This window comes from Argiope bruennichi, chromosome 5 (genome assembly GCF_947563725.1).
Source record: "Argiope bruennichi chromosome 5, qqArgBrue1.1, whole genome shotgun sequence".
NCBI lineage: Eukaryota > Metazoa > Arthropoda > Arachnida > Araneae > Araneidae > Argiope > Argiope bruennichi.
The window spans coordinates 35,972,027-35,990,440 of record NC_079155.1 but is presented as its reverse complement, the minus strand read 5'-3'; the positions used below and the strand labels follow the sequence as shown (position 1 = coordinate 35,990,440).

General features: G+C 27.9%; 2 protein-coding genes across 2 annotated transcripts in view; one reads left to right on the top strand and one right to left on the bottom strand.

The window, feature by feature from the left end:
• LOC129968547 (protein Wnt-5b-like) overlaps positions 1-18,414 on the bottom strand; it is a 678,623-nt gene that overhangs the window by 392,536 nt on the left and 267,673 nt on the right. The gene's annotated exons all lie outside the window — the stretch shown is intronic.
• LOC129968546 (F-box/LRR-repeat protein 14-like) lies at positions 1,116-3,347 on the top strand. Its single transcript, XM_056082544.1, has one exon. It carries the CDS (start codon positions 1,246-1,248, stop codon positions 2,446-2,448), a length of 1,203 nt encoding a protein of 400 aa, XP_055938519.1. The 5' UTR covers positions 1,116-1,245; the 3' UTR covers positions 2,449-3,347.

The window sequence follows — 18,414 nt, the reverse complement described above, 5'->3', positions numbered from 1 at the left end:
AATTGATATCTGAATTCTTGGTATTTTTCTTTACTTTAAACAAATTTTCTTGATTAATTTATTTTGGAAAATATTACTTTTTTTATATAAATAATACATCTCTTAAATTTTAATTTTTTCAAAATCGATTTTGAAAATTTTCATAATTAATTAATAAAATAATTCTAATCACGTTTTTATGGGCAACAGGAAAATCTTCACATTCAATTTAATAATTGCAGCTATTTTATTTAATTAATCCCGATTAAAATGCAAGTGCCAAATTAATTGTTACATTGTTTCAACTATATTGTTTATACTCAATTATATGCATGAGCTCCATTGTAGTTAAAGAAAAAAAAAATCGTGAATTGAACGATTAAAATGCAGAATCGTGATAAAAGAAGAAAAAAATGGCAATATAAATTGGCAAAATGAAAAAAAAAATCATTAAATAAAACAAATGCCTTTTTTTTTTTCATTGTCTGTCCATTCATTGTCTAAGTCGTTTAATGATGATAAAGAAGCAAATCCAATTTCCCGGGATCATTAATTTTTTTTTTTGATAAATAAAATTACAATCAAATTTTAAACGAATTACATAAAAAAAAGTTCTGTAATCTGATGTAAATTAAACAATGTTTTAAAAATTGACAAATTCTTTTAAAATTAGATTTATACATTATTTATAAATTAAGATCAAATTTCAAAGAAAAATAATTGAACGGCATCCCATTTTTCCGCCATAGAAAAATAAGATCCAAAATCCAAACCATCTCATCCAACAGCGTCTTAGATCGGAAAGTCAGAAATTCGAAAACTGCACTCACCAACTCCGCAAAGTTCTCCCCCTCCCCTCCTTCCTAAGCCGCTCGTAAAAAAAAAAAGTAAATAAAAAATAAAAAGAAAGGAAAGAAAGAAGAGGGAGGGAGAAAAGGAGAATGAAAAAAAAGAAAAGAAAAAAGAACCCTCCGTCGATCTTTCTGACAGCCGGGTGAAGGGAGAGGGGGAGGAATAAAAGGAAGAGAGAAAGAAAAAAAACACACAGATCCGCAGCCAATCGCATCGCTTTTCCAAATACTACGTCACGCCGACTCTCGCGCCTTCTCCCGAGATCCGTCGGTTAGGCGGCGATGCCACTCCAAAACAAGAAGGCAGTGTGTATTGTGACTCTAAGCTGGGGGACGTGCTTTCGCTGGCGGCGTCCATTGTATTTTTTTTTGGACTTCGCAGTGGTGGCATACCTTATTCGAATGACAGAATATTATGGAGGGCAATGAGAGGCCCGCAACGCATGTATCGTGCCTCTACCCCGAAATTCTTGCCTTGATTTTCAGCTATTTGGATGTAAAAGACAAAGGAAGTGCGGCGCAGGTTTGCTCTTCATGGCGCGAAGCAGCGTACCACAAGTCCGTTTGGCGAGGCGTGGAAGCTAAATTGCACTTGCGGCGATCCAACCCCTCTTTGTTCCAGAGCTTGGTACAGCGCGGTATTCGGCGGGTACAGATTTTGAGTCTGAGACGGAGCCTTCGGGATGTCGTTCAGGGCATCCCCAATTTGGAGAGTCTCAACCTTATCGGATGCTACAACCTCACAGATGTTTGGCTGACTCAAGGCATGGCACAAGAAGTTCCGACCCTGACAGTGCTCAATTTAAGTATGTGCAAACAAATCACGGACCACAGTCTGAGAAAAATATCCGAGTATGCTAAAAACCTACAAGTACTGGACTTGGGTGGCTGTAGTAATGTCACGAACACTGGACTTCTGCTTATCGCTTGGGGCTTGACCAAACTGAAAAGTCTGAACCTCCGTAGCTGCAGGCATGTTTCTGATGCTGGTATCGGTTTCTTGGCTGGTTCCGGTACGCACATTGCTGAAGGAACTTTAATCCTTGAACATCTGTGTTTACAAGATTGTCAAAAACTGACCGATGATGGTTTAAAGCATCTGAGCTTAGGACTTCACCATTTGAAAAGCATCAATCTTAGTTTTTGTGCGAGTGTGACAGACTCTGGCCTGAAACATTTGGCGCGAATTACATCCCTTAGAGAACTGAACTTGAGGAGCTGCGACAGTATATCCGATATAGGCCTTGCCTATCTCGCAGAAAACAATTCCAGAGTGACAATTTTAGATGTCAGTTTTTGTGACCGCGTGGGAGATCAAGGTTTATTACACATATCCCAAGGACTGTTCAATTTACGAAGTTTAAGCTTAAATGCCTGTCCAATAACTGACGAAGGTTTGGGTAGAATAGCTAGGACGTTAACTGACTTACGCACATTGAATATTGGTCAGTGCAGCCGAATTACCGACAAAGGGCTTAGTTTAGTTTCAGAACATTTGCAGAAACTCTTCTGTATTGACCTGTATGGTTGTACAAATATTACAACAGTGGGCCTGGAAAAAGTTATGCAATTACCTCAACTTAGTGTCCTTAATTTAGGTTTGTGGCAAAAAAGGTGACACCTACTTTGCCAGAATGTTGATAGTGTTTGTGCCATTTCATAGGATATATTTTTAAGGAAATCTCATCTAACCTGGATATATTTCGTAAGCAGCATTTGCCTTTCTATGCTATAAAATATGCAAGATTTTTTTTATTATTTATTTCAGTTAATAAAATCCTAAAAAGTGAAATAACTGAAATTGAGAGATATCTTGACAAACAAAATGAGTAATGAACAATCTCATTTCTTTTAATTATATGCTCAAAGCAAGTAATAAATACTTCAAAGATAAAAAATAAATTTTGATTTCTCAATGCCTTGCTTTTGTGTGACTTTTCTAAATCAGTATAATTGTCATAGATTAATATCTGATAAGATAAACTTTGCTTGGACTTGTGAAGTACTATATGAATTTCATCTGTTATACTACCTCAATTAGTTAAATGCTTATGCATGCATGTGATATGTATTTTTACAGAAAAGCAGAAATATATTTACAGAAACATTTTTCTGTTAGTTCAATCATTTTAAGTTTGGTAATAAGCAGTGTTTTTTAGGAATAATAGCTATAATTAGCTCATTTTATAAGCTAATATGAAATATTATTATATATATATTATTTCTGTACTATGCTCAAATTTAATTTTAATATGTATTAGGTAGTATGTGTGATTTACTTGCATGAAAGTAGATATTAAATGTTTGTATATTCAAAATCCAGTGTCAGATCAAAATATTTTTGAGTTTATCTTTAATAAAACTTTTGTTAATTGAGTTTTTATTACTTTAGCTTCATTTAAGGTATGAGCAAATTGTTATGGAAGTATTTATTTATTAAGATCTCATAATATACCGAATATTTACTGTAAGGAATTTGTTTCAGTATTAAGTTATTGTACTGTAGAAGCCTAAATTCTATGATTAAGACCAGGAAGTACTATAAATATTTTGTTGCACTTTTAAAAATCAATTATGGAATTCTGAATGACTGTCCTTGCCTAAAAATTTTAGGATCTTATCAATGTTATTGTTATGTTTTTTTATATTATTTTTTCCATGAAAAGATATCAAGAATTTTATTATTATTATTATTTAATAAAAGCTTAAAATTAGGATTAGTATGTTGATTTATTTTCCTTTTGTAGACAATTCATTTATCTAGTGTAGTTTTATTTTTTTTTATGAATTTATGCTTAAATATAAATTTACATTTCATTTTACCAGTTAATTTATAAAATTATTTGTACCATGCTTAATCTATATATTAGAGAGTTTAATATATTTTTCATCTATATTTTTGAGGTGACAGTAATTATAGTCAATAATTACTGACTGCTTTATCTTAAAATCAAACATTTAAGAACTTGTTTTAATTCTAATATTTATTTAATTAATAATTATTAGACTGTCCTATTAGAGAAGACTGTATTTTTATTTTTAATAAATGTTGTTGACTTGATTTTGATAAAGAAATTAAATGGAATTATGACTAATCTTTGACAAAATGTGGTTCAAGAAAAATTAAAAGTTTAAACTTTTATTTAATTCCTATTATATTAATTGATAAATATTTTATGTATTGATGAGGTTTAATAAGTTGATCTTGAAGTAAATAAATGTTTGCTATTTAAAGAAAGTCTTTTTTTAAATAATAGAATAAATTAGCAGATAACTTGATTAAATGAATTTATGAAAATAAATTTTAATTATAATAATGATCACTATTAGAAGTGCTGATAGAAGCATTTTATTTTAAAATTTCAGGAAAAGAATCAATTAAAAGTTAAAAGTTCTTGATATAAGAAATCATATTCAAAACCTTTCTGTTAATACAAGAATTTTTTTTAAATATAACTTCATAATGTACATTTTTATTTGTGAATTTAGCTTTATGTTTTAATTTTTATGTTAAAGAATGCTAATTTCATTTTCTGCTCAAAAAAGATTTATATACTAGTCAAGTTGTCAATATGTGTTAAACTAATTTTCATGTATTTCTTAAAATGAAAATCTCAAAATTGCAATAGCTATCAAATTTACAAAGACATAAATGGAATTTTTATGAATGTGTGATTTTCTGTTAAACACAGCTGGCCTGTGATTCCCCTAATTAATATATTAATTTTTTAAATAATTCTATACATCAAAAACTAGTAATCTCACATTTTTAATTTCATGATTTTTAGAATAATACAGACTATTATATTTGACTTATTTTCATTCATTTTTAAATCCACATTCAGTAGAGTTTGAAATTATTGCTAAATATTTCCTTACTGAATGCATTTAATTATTGTGGTACTGCTTCTTGAAGCTTATGAGACATTGATATAAGAATATAAAAAAGAAGTCTTTAGAAATTTTGCAATTAATCCAGATAAACTTTTTTGTTATGATGTTGTGTTTGTTTTAATTATTAACCATTCCATCAATTTTTTTTGTAATGGTTTGTATATTATGTAGATGTGTAATTAATGTATATAAAAGACAATGCACAGAAATTATAAGAAAGCCTATGTGGTGCTCCTTATTGTTCTGAAATCCAAAGGCCTTAAGATTGTGAAAATGAAGTACCAACAAAGTAAATTTTGTTACATAACTTTGTGGTTTATATTTCTTTCACACGCATCTATCTTTTATTACACTGTTTTTGTAAAATTCCAAATTTAACCCTGTAATTGTTTTCATCTAATTCCTTGATGATCTGAAAATTAAATGATTTTTTAAAACATTCAATTTATTTTGAAATCATGATAATTCAATAAAATTATAATATCCATAATGAAGAACTGTAAATTCACATAGTAATAATTTAAAGCTTAATTCATAAAATTGTGTAATTAATAAAATTGTATTCCTTGTCTTTATTGGAATTTCCATCCATAAGTTATTGGTTTAAAGTGTTTTATAGCAGTTTATCCACATTTGTATTTTTCATTAGCTTAAATAATTGCAGAATTTATAATTTAGCTGAGGAATTTAGAAATTGTGAAGCACTGTCTTTATATAAAATTTAGTATGGCCAAAGTATTTGTAACTTTTACATACACTTTGCATGAATCACTTCAGAGTGAATAGACATTTAAATTTTTAATACTGAATTGAAGACGGGTAAATTTAGTGAAAAAAAAAAGTATTTTCTTATTAAGTAATATTTTCTTTATTTATTTGTTATTATTATTTTGAAAAAAATTTGTATCTAAGAAAAAGATATGTCTGAAGATTAATTAATCCTGAATAGTAAACAAATGATAATACTTATTTTGCATAACATGTCACTACTCATTTCATCATAAACTTCAGTTTATTTTTAAATTGTGTTGTAATTATTTTTCAATCTGCATTATGAATCAATGATCTGTTACAATATAAGCCATTTTAGTATTAGAAAAATTACAAAAAAGTAATTGATTCTAACTATTTATAGGAAAATTTAACTCTTAAACAGAGTTTGTAAATTTATAAATAAATTGGAAATTGTATTCTAAATTAAAAAATTGGAGACTTTGGGAAAAATTTATGCATCTGAATTAAATTGTAAAATTGAACAAATGTATCCGACTATTTCATCCTAATTTGGAAAGTGCACATTGTTTAATTTCAACAATAGTAATTTTCATAGAATCCATTTAAAAGAAATATTTTTGGTTTTATAAAATATCGGTTTTAAACAATTTCTTTTAAAATAAAATAACTAAAAATGTTTTTCAGCTAAATTATTGATTTTAGGTGCTTTATTTTCCTTTAAATAAAATTAAATATATATTCACAAAAAATACCCATGTAATTATAGTTTATTCTTATTTTCATCTAGACTTATATATATCATTGTTATTTTTTAAGTCTTATTTAATATTAGATATCTCCATAAGATGAGTTAAAACAATCAAATTAATAAGTTTATACTTTAAGTTTAAACCTTTATAAATACTCTTGAAATTTATCTGATTGATTTACTATATAATTTAGAAAAATTATGTCCACAGAAAAAGAAATACATATATAACTAAATTTAAGAATTAATATGTTTTTCTATTTCTATTTGATTAAGAAATTTATCTTTTAAAGATATTACAATAATCCATTTTCTTATATAGAACATTGTGCTTTAGAATGATAAAAAATTAAAAGTTAAAATGATTCAAATAATATATCTTTAATTAATAAAATAAATTGCCATTAAAATATAAGAAAATTTGTTATATTTTATAAAGAATAAATCCAAAATTCTTCTTGTACATAATTTGTACAGGCTAATGAATATTTTTTTTTTCATTTTTTTAAAATTTCAAATTAACGGAAATATTATGTAAATTCAGCTGCAAACAATAACTGTAGAGTATATTAATGATAAAAGCCGTCACGTTCAAATGTGCGATAAAAAAAAAACTTTCCCTAAAAATAATATTTCTGTATAGAATTACTTTTTAAATCACTGGAATTGCTTATTTAATATTCATTATATTTTTTAATGTGACTTTTTCTCGTAAATATTAGAATAATGACAAAGATTTAAAATGCGAGCGTCGTTATCGCTATTTTATTATGTCCTTGAGAACTGGTATGTACGTAGATGTAAATTCCATTTCTTGATTCTGAATTTCAAATACTTGTGCCGAACCTTGTATGATTTTTTTTTTTTTTTTTTAATTAAAAGAAACATAAAATACTGTAATGTAGTCCCGCCTCCTCCTATGTTTGAAAAACTTTTTGTGAGAGCGCAGAGTATAACTCTTAGCAGTGTGTGATGCTAAACAAAATTCCTTGTTTTGGTTTCTTTAATATTATTCCTTAAACGTGGGTGCTGTCTGTCAGTTTAATCTTTTTTTTTTTTTTTTTTTTTTTTTTTTTGCATTATACTTCATTGAGAAAGGGCCTTTGTAAATTTTTTAATAGTGGTACTATTCTTTATTGTCTAGCCATCGATCTGGGTAATTGCATTATTTGGGAAATTGTTTTAAAAGTGGCAACAAAAAATAAAATCAATCGGTAAATTATAAGTTTGTATTTTATTTGCTTCTTTTAAAATATTTTTATTTAACTAATTCAGATGATTTAATTACTCGCTTATGAAAGAACTGCAATATTTTTATAGAGTATATGTATCTTATGGTGTAACTTAAAATTAAAGTAAAAAACTATTTTTTAAATGTGTGTTATTTAATTATAAATGTAGCTGCCTCAAATATTAAAAATGTAGCCTTTTACTTTCATTTATTAATTTTTTTAAAAGAAAGCTTAATTTTTTTTCTCGATAGAATTTTGTCATTATTTTAAGGCGTCCTTTAGGATACTGAATCCTGCATGGTGTTCCCTACGATATTACGAAATGCAAGCCTATCATCTGCAATAAAAATAAATAATAGCAGTGGAAAATTATAGATATAATAAACTGTATAATGTATTATATAAAAATAATAAAAAGTTTCTTATTAAAATATACTTGTAATTATATTTATTTTTATTCTTTAAGTTTCTGTTTTACAAACTATTGATGCTAATTAATTTAAGAATTATTTCATATATTTAATCCTCAAATGTAATTCGATACTGCTTGTTTTTTATATTTCGGATACATCAGCGTTGGCAATATATATTTATTCTTTGTAAAAATGATTAGTAACATTAATGTTTTTACGGTTTATAGTAATTTTTAGAAAATTTAAATTCCCTTTGCAGAAAATTGTGACTGACATACCAAAGTGGCACATTCTTTTTAATTTTTTTTTTCTTTCGTGAATCAAATTCGTATTTGAAACTTAGAAAGTACCAGTGAAATAAGTATCTTGATTGACCTTTAATTTCTTCTAAGTAATTAATAAATCTTCTATCTTCTCAGTAATTAATAATAATATTTTTATTGTAAATACGGTAGGTAATCGAAATTTAATTGAAGCTTTTAGATCATTAAAAGAATGATATCGGAACTGTTTATTTTAAGTTGTAATTTTCTCCTTTGTAATTTTATAACTTTTAAACAAGCTACAAAGCAATAATTTTTTTTTTTTTTTTTGCTCTTTTTTTTTTCTGTAATTTATTTTAAAGCAACAGTTATTTCACACTTTCAAAATAAATCGTAATTTTTTATATTCTATTCATCATTAACCTCAAAAGAAATAGGAAAAGTTAATTATTAAATTCATATTTGAATTCAGTTGCTCCATCTGGATTTACAAGTTCTTGATATCATGCAAAAGCTTGTATTTTTATATAGAGATTTTAAAATTTTTTAAAATGTAAACTTTTTTGAATGATGCCAAAAACGTTGATGTTGTTTTTGTTTGATATACGCAATTTTTCGTTTAAAATTATTAATAGTGTTTTCTTAAATATAGCAAAACTAAGTTTTAAAATGGCTTTTAAAAGGAACAAATCAATTAAAAAAACACATGTGGAAATTTTTTTTCACAGAATTTTTGATAAATTGATTGGCAGCATTTTTCGTAAAGCTTTTGCTTAAAAGAGTTTTTTTTTTTTTCTGATTTATCGGCATTATATACATTAATTTCTTTAAAAACTTATTTCGTTAATAAATAAAGCAATGCTCGGGTTGATTATAGTTGTGCGTTTTAATTATGTGAGGAAAATTTTAACTTAATCCTGCAATTTGAAGAGACAGTAAAGTTTAATATATATTTGTTTTTTAAATGGAATTTCTTATTGCTACAAGCACTTGCAAATCTTGAAATAATATAGTTTATAAAATGTCAGCCTTGTATGAGGAAATAAGAAAGAAAGAAAAAAAAAAGTAATAAAATCTAATTGGTGTTTTTAGATTTCTAGAAAATTCCTGTTCTTTCACATGCAAACGAACGATTAAAAAAATGTTATTTTGTTATTATTATGTAAAATTTAGATTATTTATAAAAACTTAGGTCCTTGTCTTACAAATTGTTTCTGAATGTTTTAAAAGAAATTTGTTATTTCAACTCCGCTGTTCCAATAACTATTTTCGTCATTTTGTTGGATTGTTGTTTCATTTTTAAACTTCCTTTCTGTCTTAGTTAAAAAGTTGAAGTCTTTCAAAAGATTGATATGAAATTTTTTTTTAAAAAAAACTTTTATTTGTCAATTTTAGGTCGTTTTTATTTACATTATCGCAAAACATTGATTCTGATATATGTAGATAAGTTATTATTTGGTTCTGTTAAAGTTACAACGAATTTAATAATAGTTGTCTGTTGCTTACTTAATAATCGCTGATAAAATTAAAGTTATTTTGTGAAATTTAAGTTTTTTTGGACCGAAAGCATCTGTAGAAAATCATCAACAATTTTATAGTGAGAGCAAGGAATCATTAAAACCATGTAAATTGAACCATAAGATCTCCTTTTAATCTTTTCTTCCCGTGAGAATTATTCCATCCCGTTATTACAAAGTTCATTTTCTTTTAAAATATTTATTCTATTAATGCTATTGGGTATTTCTATCGAATCAAGTTAGCGAGCTATTTTTGCTGACTAATTTTTTTTTTTTTTTTTGAAATCAGATTTAAAGGTTTTTAATATAGTTCAAATTATTTAGCTTTCTTTGCATGAATACTTAACAAACGATTTTTTTACACATATTGTAAAGTTTATAGTTTCATATTTCTGATCATTAGAATATTACTATTATTTTGGCAAAAAAATTTATCGAAGTTTTCATTCAATATAAAAAAATAATAGATTTTCTTTTCCCCTAATATTGATATTGTTCGTTTTAGTTTCCTCAAATAATTTTACTGAAAAGTTAATACTAACCAAATGCTTTTATTTCAAATGTAAAAGAGATTTTGCAGTTTTGATAAATACTTTTCTGCTAAAAATATTTTTTTCCGTTTATCTAATCTTTGAAATGAATATGATTTATTGTTATTATATTATAGAATCCAAACATTGCTTAAAAATTTTACAGAAATAATTTTTAAATATATTTTTCTTATAAGTAGAATAAAAAAAGGGGTTTAAAGTGAATGTAACAAAAAATTTAACAATATCTTTAACATTTTGGTATGTTTTGAAATCGATTCCTTATATTGAATTTTGTTCAATATTGTTAATCGGATGAACGCTAACATAATTCTTTTTCGAAAAATTTGCCAAAAATCATAAAATGTTTTTAATTTTCATTCGCAATTAATATCGGATCAAATGTATAAAGTTAAAATATCATTTTTACAATTATTTAATAATAATTTTTTGTGACTTGTTCTTAAAGAAACTACAGAAAGAAAAATTAATTTGATGCTGTCTTTTAAAAGATGTTTATAACAATTATTTTATCTTGCAGGGAGGGAAAAAAAAAGGAATAAATATTAAGTACAAGTTTATAATTTATTTTAGACATTAGTAAGATCTTGTGGAATAATACTGTATTGAAAAAACTTGATTTGTCACTAAAAAATGTTACTAAATAAATCTTTATGAACGTTTTTTCCTTTGTATAACGTCACAGTGACGTAACGATATTTGCTGTGACGTCACAAGATTGCAGAGGTGACAAAGCGTTCATGTGTGCTACAATTACTAGCACACCAATACACACAAAATGGGTATTTTTAAACAGTGAACTTAACGCTTTATTAGCGAGTGCTACTTTTAAAATTTTGCTCGATGTTAATGCTGTTCTATATTAAGAAAGTTTTCTGTTTAACATTGCTTGTTTCAAATACCTTGAAATCATTATCTTTATTAGTTAGTTTAATTATTACCAAAATTAGATTTTGCTAAATTTTTTCATTAAATTTTTAAATAAAAATCAATCAAAATATAAACGTTTTTACAAGAGCCTATTATCGCATTAAACCATTTTTACCCTACTAAAAAATTCTAAAAATTAATATTCAAGAATTTGCAATTTTATTTCCTTGCTGTCTTTTCTATAATTTTAATAAATTAAAATAATATTTGAATTACATTTTATAACAGTACTTAACATTGCTTTAGTTATTGGATTTAGTCTCGCGTGCATTGATGCGATATTACATTTGTGTGTGTGTCTATTCACATTAGAATTTAATGATTTAGAATAGATTTTTAAAATAAAATGAAAATTGGTGTATCAAGTCTAAAATATAAGAGTGTTTCGAATATAAAATTTGAATATGTTTTAAATCCGCTCTTCATTTTTTAAAAAGAAAAATCCATTCTTAATTGAATTTTTGTACCTCTTAAGCAAGTCATTGTTTTTTACAGTTATTTGCAAAATTTAGAAAAATGTATTCAAGCTAGGTGACTTTATTTATTTTTAGGTTTCTCATACTAAAAATCTAACAAAACCTGCTCTTCCAGTGCAAATCCAACGCAAAAACCTTATTTCATAATGAATTCTTTAGCCTAAAAAGTCTTGGTTGAAGGAAAAAAAAAAAAAAAAAAACTATTATTATTTCTTATGAATTCTTAATTAGAAATGGTGTAATATTTCTTACGAAAAAAATGAGATCCATTTCATCTGCATAAGATTTAAAAACAACAGCTACTGCTATTAACTGTGCCATCTCATTCATTATAAAAAACATTTTACGAAAAATGATTTGAATTTTAAAACTTACTGTAGGTGTTTATTTTCTTAGTGATTAAGAACAAAAATTACTTTTGGCCTAAATAATAAAATGGTAATATATAACAGGATTTATTAATAAGTAAAATATATTTTTTAAATTGCTATAAAGGAACTAGAAAGTTATAATTGTAGACAAAGGCATGAAAACATATTTTTTTGTTTTGTTTTGTTTAATTTATTTACTATTAGATTTTATTAGAAAAGCGTTCTAAAATCTTCAAGTAAAAATTTTTGGACATTTTTGGAAAAGGAATGACAAAGCGCTTGCTAATTTGGAGTTATTTATTTTTAGCATGATAATGCTCTTAGTCAAACGCATTTTCTGTATCTCCTAATATCATCCTAAACGCTCTGCTGGGCAAACAGATTTACTTCGAACTACGAAATTTAGCATGTAGTTGTTTGCATAATAAATGCTCACTAGGGAAGGATTTTTCAAATTTTTAACTACTTAAAACTTTATCAAAATTTTAGCATTTTTTAATGTAATTTATCATTACACAAAAACCATTTTTTCACTGCTTAAAAAATTTTAAAAAATAGCTTTTCAATAAAATTAGTTTTTGTTTCGTTTCAATCATTTTTCTTTGGTATTGATATTTTTTGTTATAAACTTATTTAACTAATGCCAATGCAATAAATTTTTACTATTTATATATCGAGATGGGCAATAGTTTGTTTAATTCTTAGCTGGTCTTCTTAGTACATCCTTTTATTTAGAAATAGCAATTGGAGTAATTTGCCTTTAAAATTATTTAATTTTTTTTTCAAACTTAATGGAAATAACTCGCATTTTATATTATTTTGATATAATTTTTTTAAACTTGCTTATAAATTTGATTTAGAAACGACAGTTAAATAATATTATAAAAAATCAAGATAAAATAAATGATGTTATGTAATTTTTTAAACTTGATTTCCATTCTATGCATTTTATATTGTAAAACGTGACACCCACTAACTACTACGGTTGGTGCCTGTAAGGTGGCAAAACAAATGAACCAAGCTTAAAGCGTTGCCATGCTACAACTTTTTGCACTTTAGATACATCCTTCTTCTTCTGCCCTTCTTATATTAATCGGAAATCGTCGTCATCCCTCTCCTTTTTATGATGAAAGAAAAGAAGAATAGCAAAGCATTATTTATGCTGTAAAAATATACCAATTATACTTTTTAAATTTATTGTTTTTTTTTTTTTTTTGTTCGTTTAGAATTTTTCAAATTATCCTCATAGTCAATGTTGCGAAGGGGAGGTATAAATTACTTATTTATGTTTATGTTGTTCATTATTTATATACATCAGGAAATGAAATTTTAGTTATAGATTAAAATAGAAAGTGATACTCTTTTTAATTCATTTTATTAATAATATTTTTGAGAAAATATTTTATTATACGAAATGTATAGCTCTTCATCAAAAAAATGAAAAAAGAAAAAAGAAATAAATTCAAACTTAAACGGAACATCGTAGAAAGTAGTATGATGATTTAAGGGTTTGATACATTTATTCTTATTTTAATTTTAAAATTTACTCTGTATTAAATTTACTCTCTTTAGTATCTGGATTAAATTAAATTCAGATACAAAAACATTGAGAAATATTGTAGCAAAACGTTCTAAAAGTATAATTTAGGGGGGAAAATTGAATGAAAATATGATTGATATCACAAAAAATTTTGATTAATTCTCACTTAAAAATTAATTAAAATAAAAAAAAATTTAGTTGAAGACCTGCTATCCAACTGATAAATATAATTTTGGCTCTTATAAAATAAGTGAAACTAAATTATGAAGTGAATGAATAATAAAACTGAATTATGAATACTGCTTTAATATTTGAATGCAGTTAATTTAGAATTATACATCTTCTCGGTCCTAATTACGTAGGACTGTCAAGAGCATTGTCACTTAAAAAAATTAATTATTTGTGTTAACTGGATAAAAATCAAACACACTGAAATGGAAATATGAAAATTGCTTTCTAATTTTGGATGCATTTAATTCGAAATAATATATCTTCAGGAGACAAATATCCAATCGAAATTCATAATTGTTATAGAACTTATAGTAATAATGCAAAATAAAATTATGTGAATAATTTTATACTGCACATTATTCATTTTGTTCGTAATTTTCTATTTATTTAATCAGGAAGATCATCTTCACTTTCTCGTTTTCTAACACAATATGGCGCTTTCTATTAATTTTATAACACCCTGCACTTCCTAGCTTTATAACAAAGGTCGCGAAAACGCCCACAAGTGGGTCGCTTGCTGAAATAACGCAACAAACGTGTGACATAGAGTGACAGAGTTTGACGCGTTTTATGCTTAGTAATATTATGAAGAAAGTGCATTTAGATATCTTCGTTCAAACATTGGATTCAAAATTTGACACAGGTTTTCACTTTTGATTATCAGACCACATATCAAATTTCATTTATTTAAGTTGTTTTGTTTCTGGTTTGTGGCGTTGATATGTATGCAAAAGTACAGACTTATGTACAATCAATCCTTTAATGGATGTGGCTTTAAATTAAATACCTATCTAAAATCTTATGTTAAATGGTATCCATCTAATTCTTATCGTTTCTGAAGTATCGTGCTCAACGGGCAAATAGATTTCCTTTTGGCAGAGTTTGTCCAAAATTTGACAGAAATCTACAATTTTGGCGTAAAAGTTGCCTGCCAAATTTCATCTGTACAGTTCACTTTGTTTTTAGTTATTTTGTTCATAGATCGACATAATTCCAAAATAAGGGGGGGGGGGTGGTTCTGGTCTCGGTGTGGTTTAAATTCTGGAGATTCATCAAAATTTCGAGGTCCAGTTTAAAAAAAAATTTTTTATTTGGATATGAGAAAATACGACATAAATTTTAAATTTGGAGAAAAAAAATGTCAATAATTAATATTAGAATTCGTAATCTTGAATTAAAAAGTAGAGAATTTAAATTTCTTTTATTGATTAAGCAAGATAATATTTTGTACTGGCAAAACTCAAAAGTGGTACATATTCGTCTGGTGAGTAGCAACTCAAATTTCATACGCAGAATTCGAGCGACGGAATCAGAACTAAGTAACTTTCTGGTGTGTTTCAAGGCTACTAGAAAGTTTTCAGGAAATCAATAAATTTTTAATTTAGATCCTGCAATTCGTTGAACAAATATCTTTTAACTGGTATTTAAAATTAAATTTCGCGCAGTACATTTATTATTTTTAAAATGTACTGAGCGAAATTTAAATTTAAACATTTTCACATAACACATTTAAACATAAACACAAACATTTAAACATAACACATTTTCTTAATGAAAGAAAATGTGTTTATGACCTCCTGAACTAAAAACTATCGACAGGGCCACGTTCAAATTTTCCGTACCAATTCTCCTGCGTACGTTTTCTGAAAAAGAACCAGTGGGAGGGGTTTCCTCGAAATTTCCTCGCATACTTTTTAATAAAAATGTTATTCCCGCTTTTCTCCTTGCATACAATTGTGGACCTTAGCCAAGAACATGGAAGCCACGACTGTTCAAATTTTTATTTTCAAAGTCCCATATATGAGCGTTTTATGCTATGTAGTATAGCGAAGAAAATCGAATACGCATTTTGGATAGTAGGAATTGAAATTAGACACAGAACTAAAATATCAGCAGCAAGATCACATGATAAAGAGTACACCGCTGTGGCCTGGTGATAGAGCCTCGGCTCATGAGCCGTATTCTTTCGAGACCCGATTCCACCGAAGAACCGTCCTGTAAGGAGGTCTGTTACATGTTATATCCGTTAGGGCCAAAGCCCTCCCGCTGGTTTGGTGTGGAGAGGGGGTTATCAGCTCAGGTGTCGTCCTCGTCATCGGACCGCGGTTCAAAATTACGAGGTCCATCCTAAAATAGCCCTAGTGGTGCTTTAAAACGGGATGTTAATATAACTAAACTGAACTGAGTTATCACTTTTATATACATGCAAATACACAATTCAATAGATGGTTCAATGTGTTAATGGATTTACTTCCAGATTTGATACAGCTTTATACTTTAGATGCTAAATCTGTGTACCGAATTTTATTTATCTAATTCTTTTTGTTTTGTAATTATCATGTTCACTTATGTTCGGACAACTGGACATACTTCCTGTGAATGGTTTTTTTTTTTTTTTCAAAATTTCATAGATATTTACACATTTTATGTAAAGACCATATAATAAAATTCATCAATCTCGCTCTAGACGTTTTCGAGTTATCGTGTTCTTAGACTGACAAAAGTCTCGGGGAGATTCGATACTTGAAAACTAGACAAAATATCGAATTTTTTTTGATGATTACAATACTTTGTCTTTTTGTTTCCTGAGTATACGAGAGAATAGTTACTGTTTTGACCGATATTGGGAAAAATGGCACTGCTGCGTTCATAAATGGTTCATATTTCTGAAAAGGAAGCTGCAGAAACTTCAGAAATTTTTAAACTGTACGTACACCATTCCACTTAATTGTATTTCTTACTATCTAATCCACAAACGCAATCGTAGCTTTTATCTGTTTTCCATTTGGATTGCGGCTCTGTCCAGGATGCATTGCAAAAGACCCAATCTTTCCAAACGCAATAACGATTCAACGAAAGTTTGCAGTAGTGAAAAGATAGTGGTATCAAATCTTTACCCGTCGAAATGACTTGAGCTCGGCAGACGAGTTATTATTCCTCTAGTAAAACAGTTTGATGAGAAGCGCTCTATCAGCTGAAGGGTGGCCTGGTGGTAAGGTTTCGGCTTCGGAACCGGAGGGTTTCAGGTTCGAGGCCTGATTCCACTGAAGAACCGTCGTGTAAGTGTGTCAGCTGCACGTTAAATCCGTCATGAGCAAACGTCCTCCCGCTTGTGTGGTGTGGTGTGGAGAGGGGGGTGCCAACTCAGGTGTCGTCCTCGTCATCTGACCGCGGTTCAAAATTACGAGGTCCGTCCCAAAATAGCCCTAGTGTTGCTTCAAACGGGACGTTAATATAACCAAACCAAACCAAAACCAATCGTGTTTGGTTTGTCACATTCACAGACAGTCCAGCAGAATTCTACAAATGATTTCTTTGAACTCAGCGAGATTTAAAACAGGGTGTTCATTAAACGTCCAGGCCAGTTGTCCTCCTGCTGGTATGGTATGGAGGCGGGGTGCCAGCTCAGGTGTCTTCCTCGTCTTCTGACCGCGGTTCAAAATGACGAGGTCCGTCCCAAAATAGCCCTAGTGTTGCTTTAAAATGGGACATTAATATAACTAACTATCAGCTAAAGGCTGTACCTCCTGCCATTTAATATAAATAAAACTCATTATGGGTATATATGTACACTCCGCTGTATATATGTACACCTTTCTAAACAAATGGGTTGAATTGAACCAAATTTTGCACACTTATTATATAAGATAAGTGAAAGAGTACTGATAACATTTTGAAGTACAACGATGAATTAAATATTCACTTAATTATATATTAACCATAAAATTTTGCTTTCTTACTTTCTGGTGTTCAAAGAATAAATTATTGTAATCGTCAAAAAATTCGAACTCTAGATTTTGACGAATCTCCACATTTTAGATCTCCCTGAGTTCTAAAACTAGATTGTTAGAAAATGTCTGTCAACCTCAAAGCGTTTTTGTGACAAAGATAACACAAAAATCTACATTCTCTTATTTGTAAATTTCTATAAAATTAAGAAGTCTTGAAGCAAAATCTATTCAGGAAAAGTTTGTCTGTCCGACTATTCGAATATAAGTTAATACGATAATTACAAAATGAAAGCAGCTAGATGCATAAAATTCGGTACATAGATTCAACATCTGTATTGTAGAGACTCTTCAAATTTTGAATGAAATCCAATAAAGGGTTGAACGTCTGTACATTCAGAAGCATGTAAAACGAGATAACTCAAAAATTCAGACTTAAATATACCAAATTTGATATGTGATTTTGTGCCTGCAATTATAGTTCTATTTCAAATTTTGGTTTCAATCGTCTAGAAAAAAACATGCCTAAAATGCAAATTCACTTTTATTAGAGAATTTGCGAGAAAGTTATGAGAGACCACTCCCGCTGATTTTACACTTAGTACTATTCATCATTATTTTTAGGATCGACCTCATTATTACTACTATATCTTTAGGAATTTTAATGCCAAGCAATGCCAAATATATCAACTACTAGGTGCACAAATTTGAATTTAATATCTGACATTTAGTAAACCTTTAACCGTAGCTAATATGTAAATATAAGATTTTAAACATGGTATAAATACATGTCATTATGTTTGTATTTTTTTTTTTTTAAATTTTGTTTTTAAGAGTCATGTTCAGATTTCCTGTTCTGTTCGGGTGACAGAGGTTAAATACCTGTCTCAGGTCCTGTAATGACCGTACATGTATTAACAATTTGTTCATCATAACAGTAAATATTTCATCATGT

Coding starts and splice junctions, on each gene's coding strand:
- LOC129968546 (XM_056082544.1), top strand. CDS start 1,246: ATGGAGGGCAATGAGAGGCCCGCAACGCATGTATCGTGCCTCTACCCC.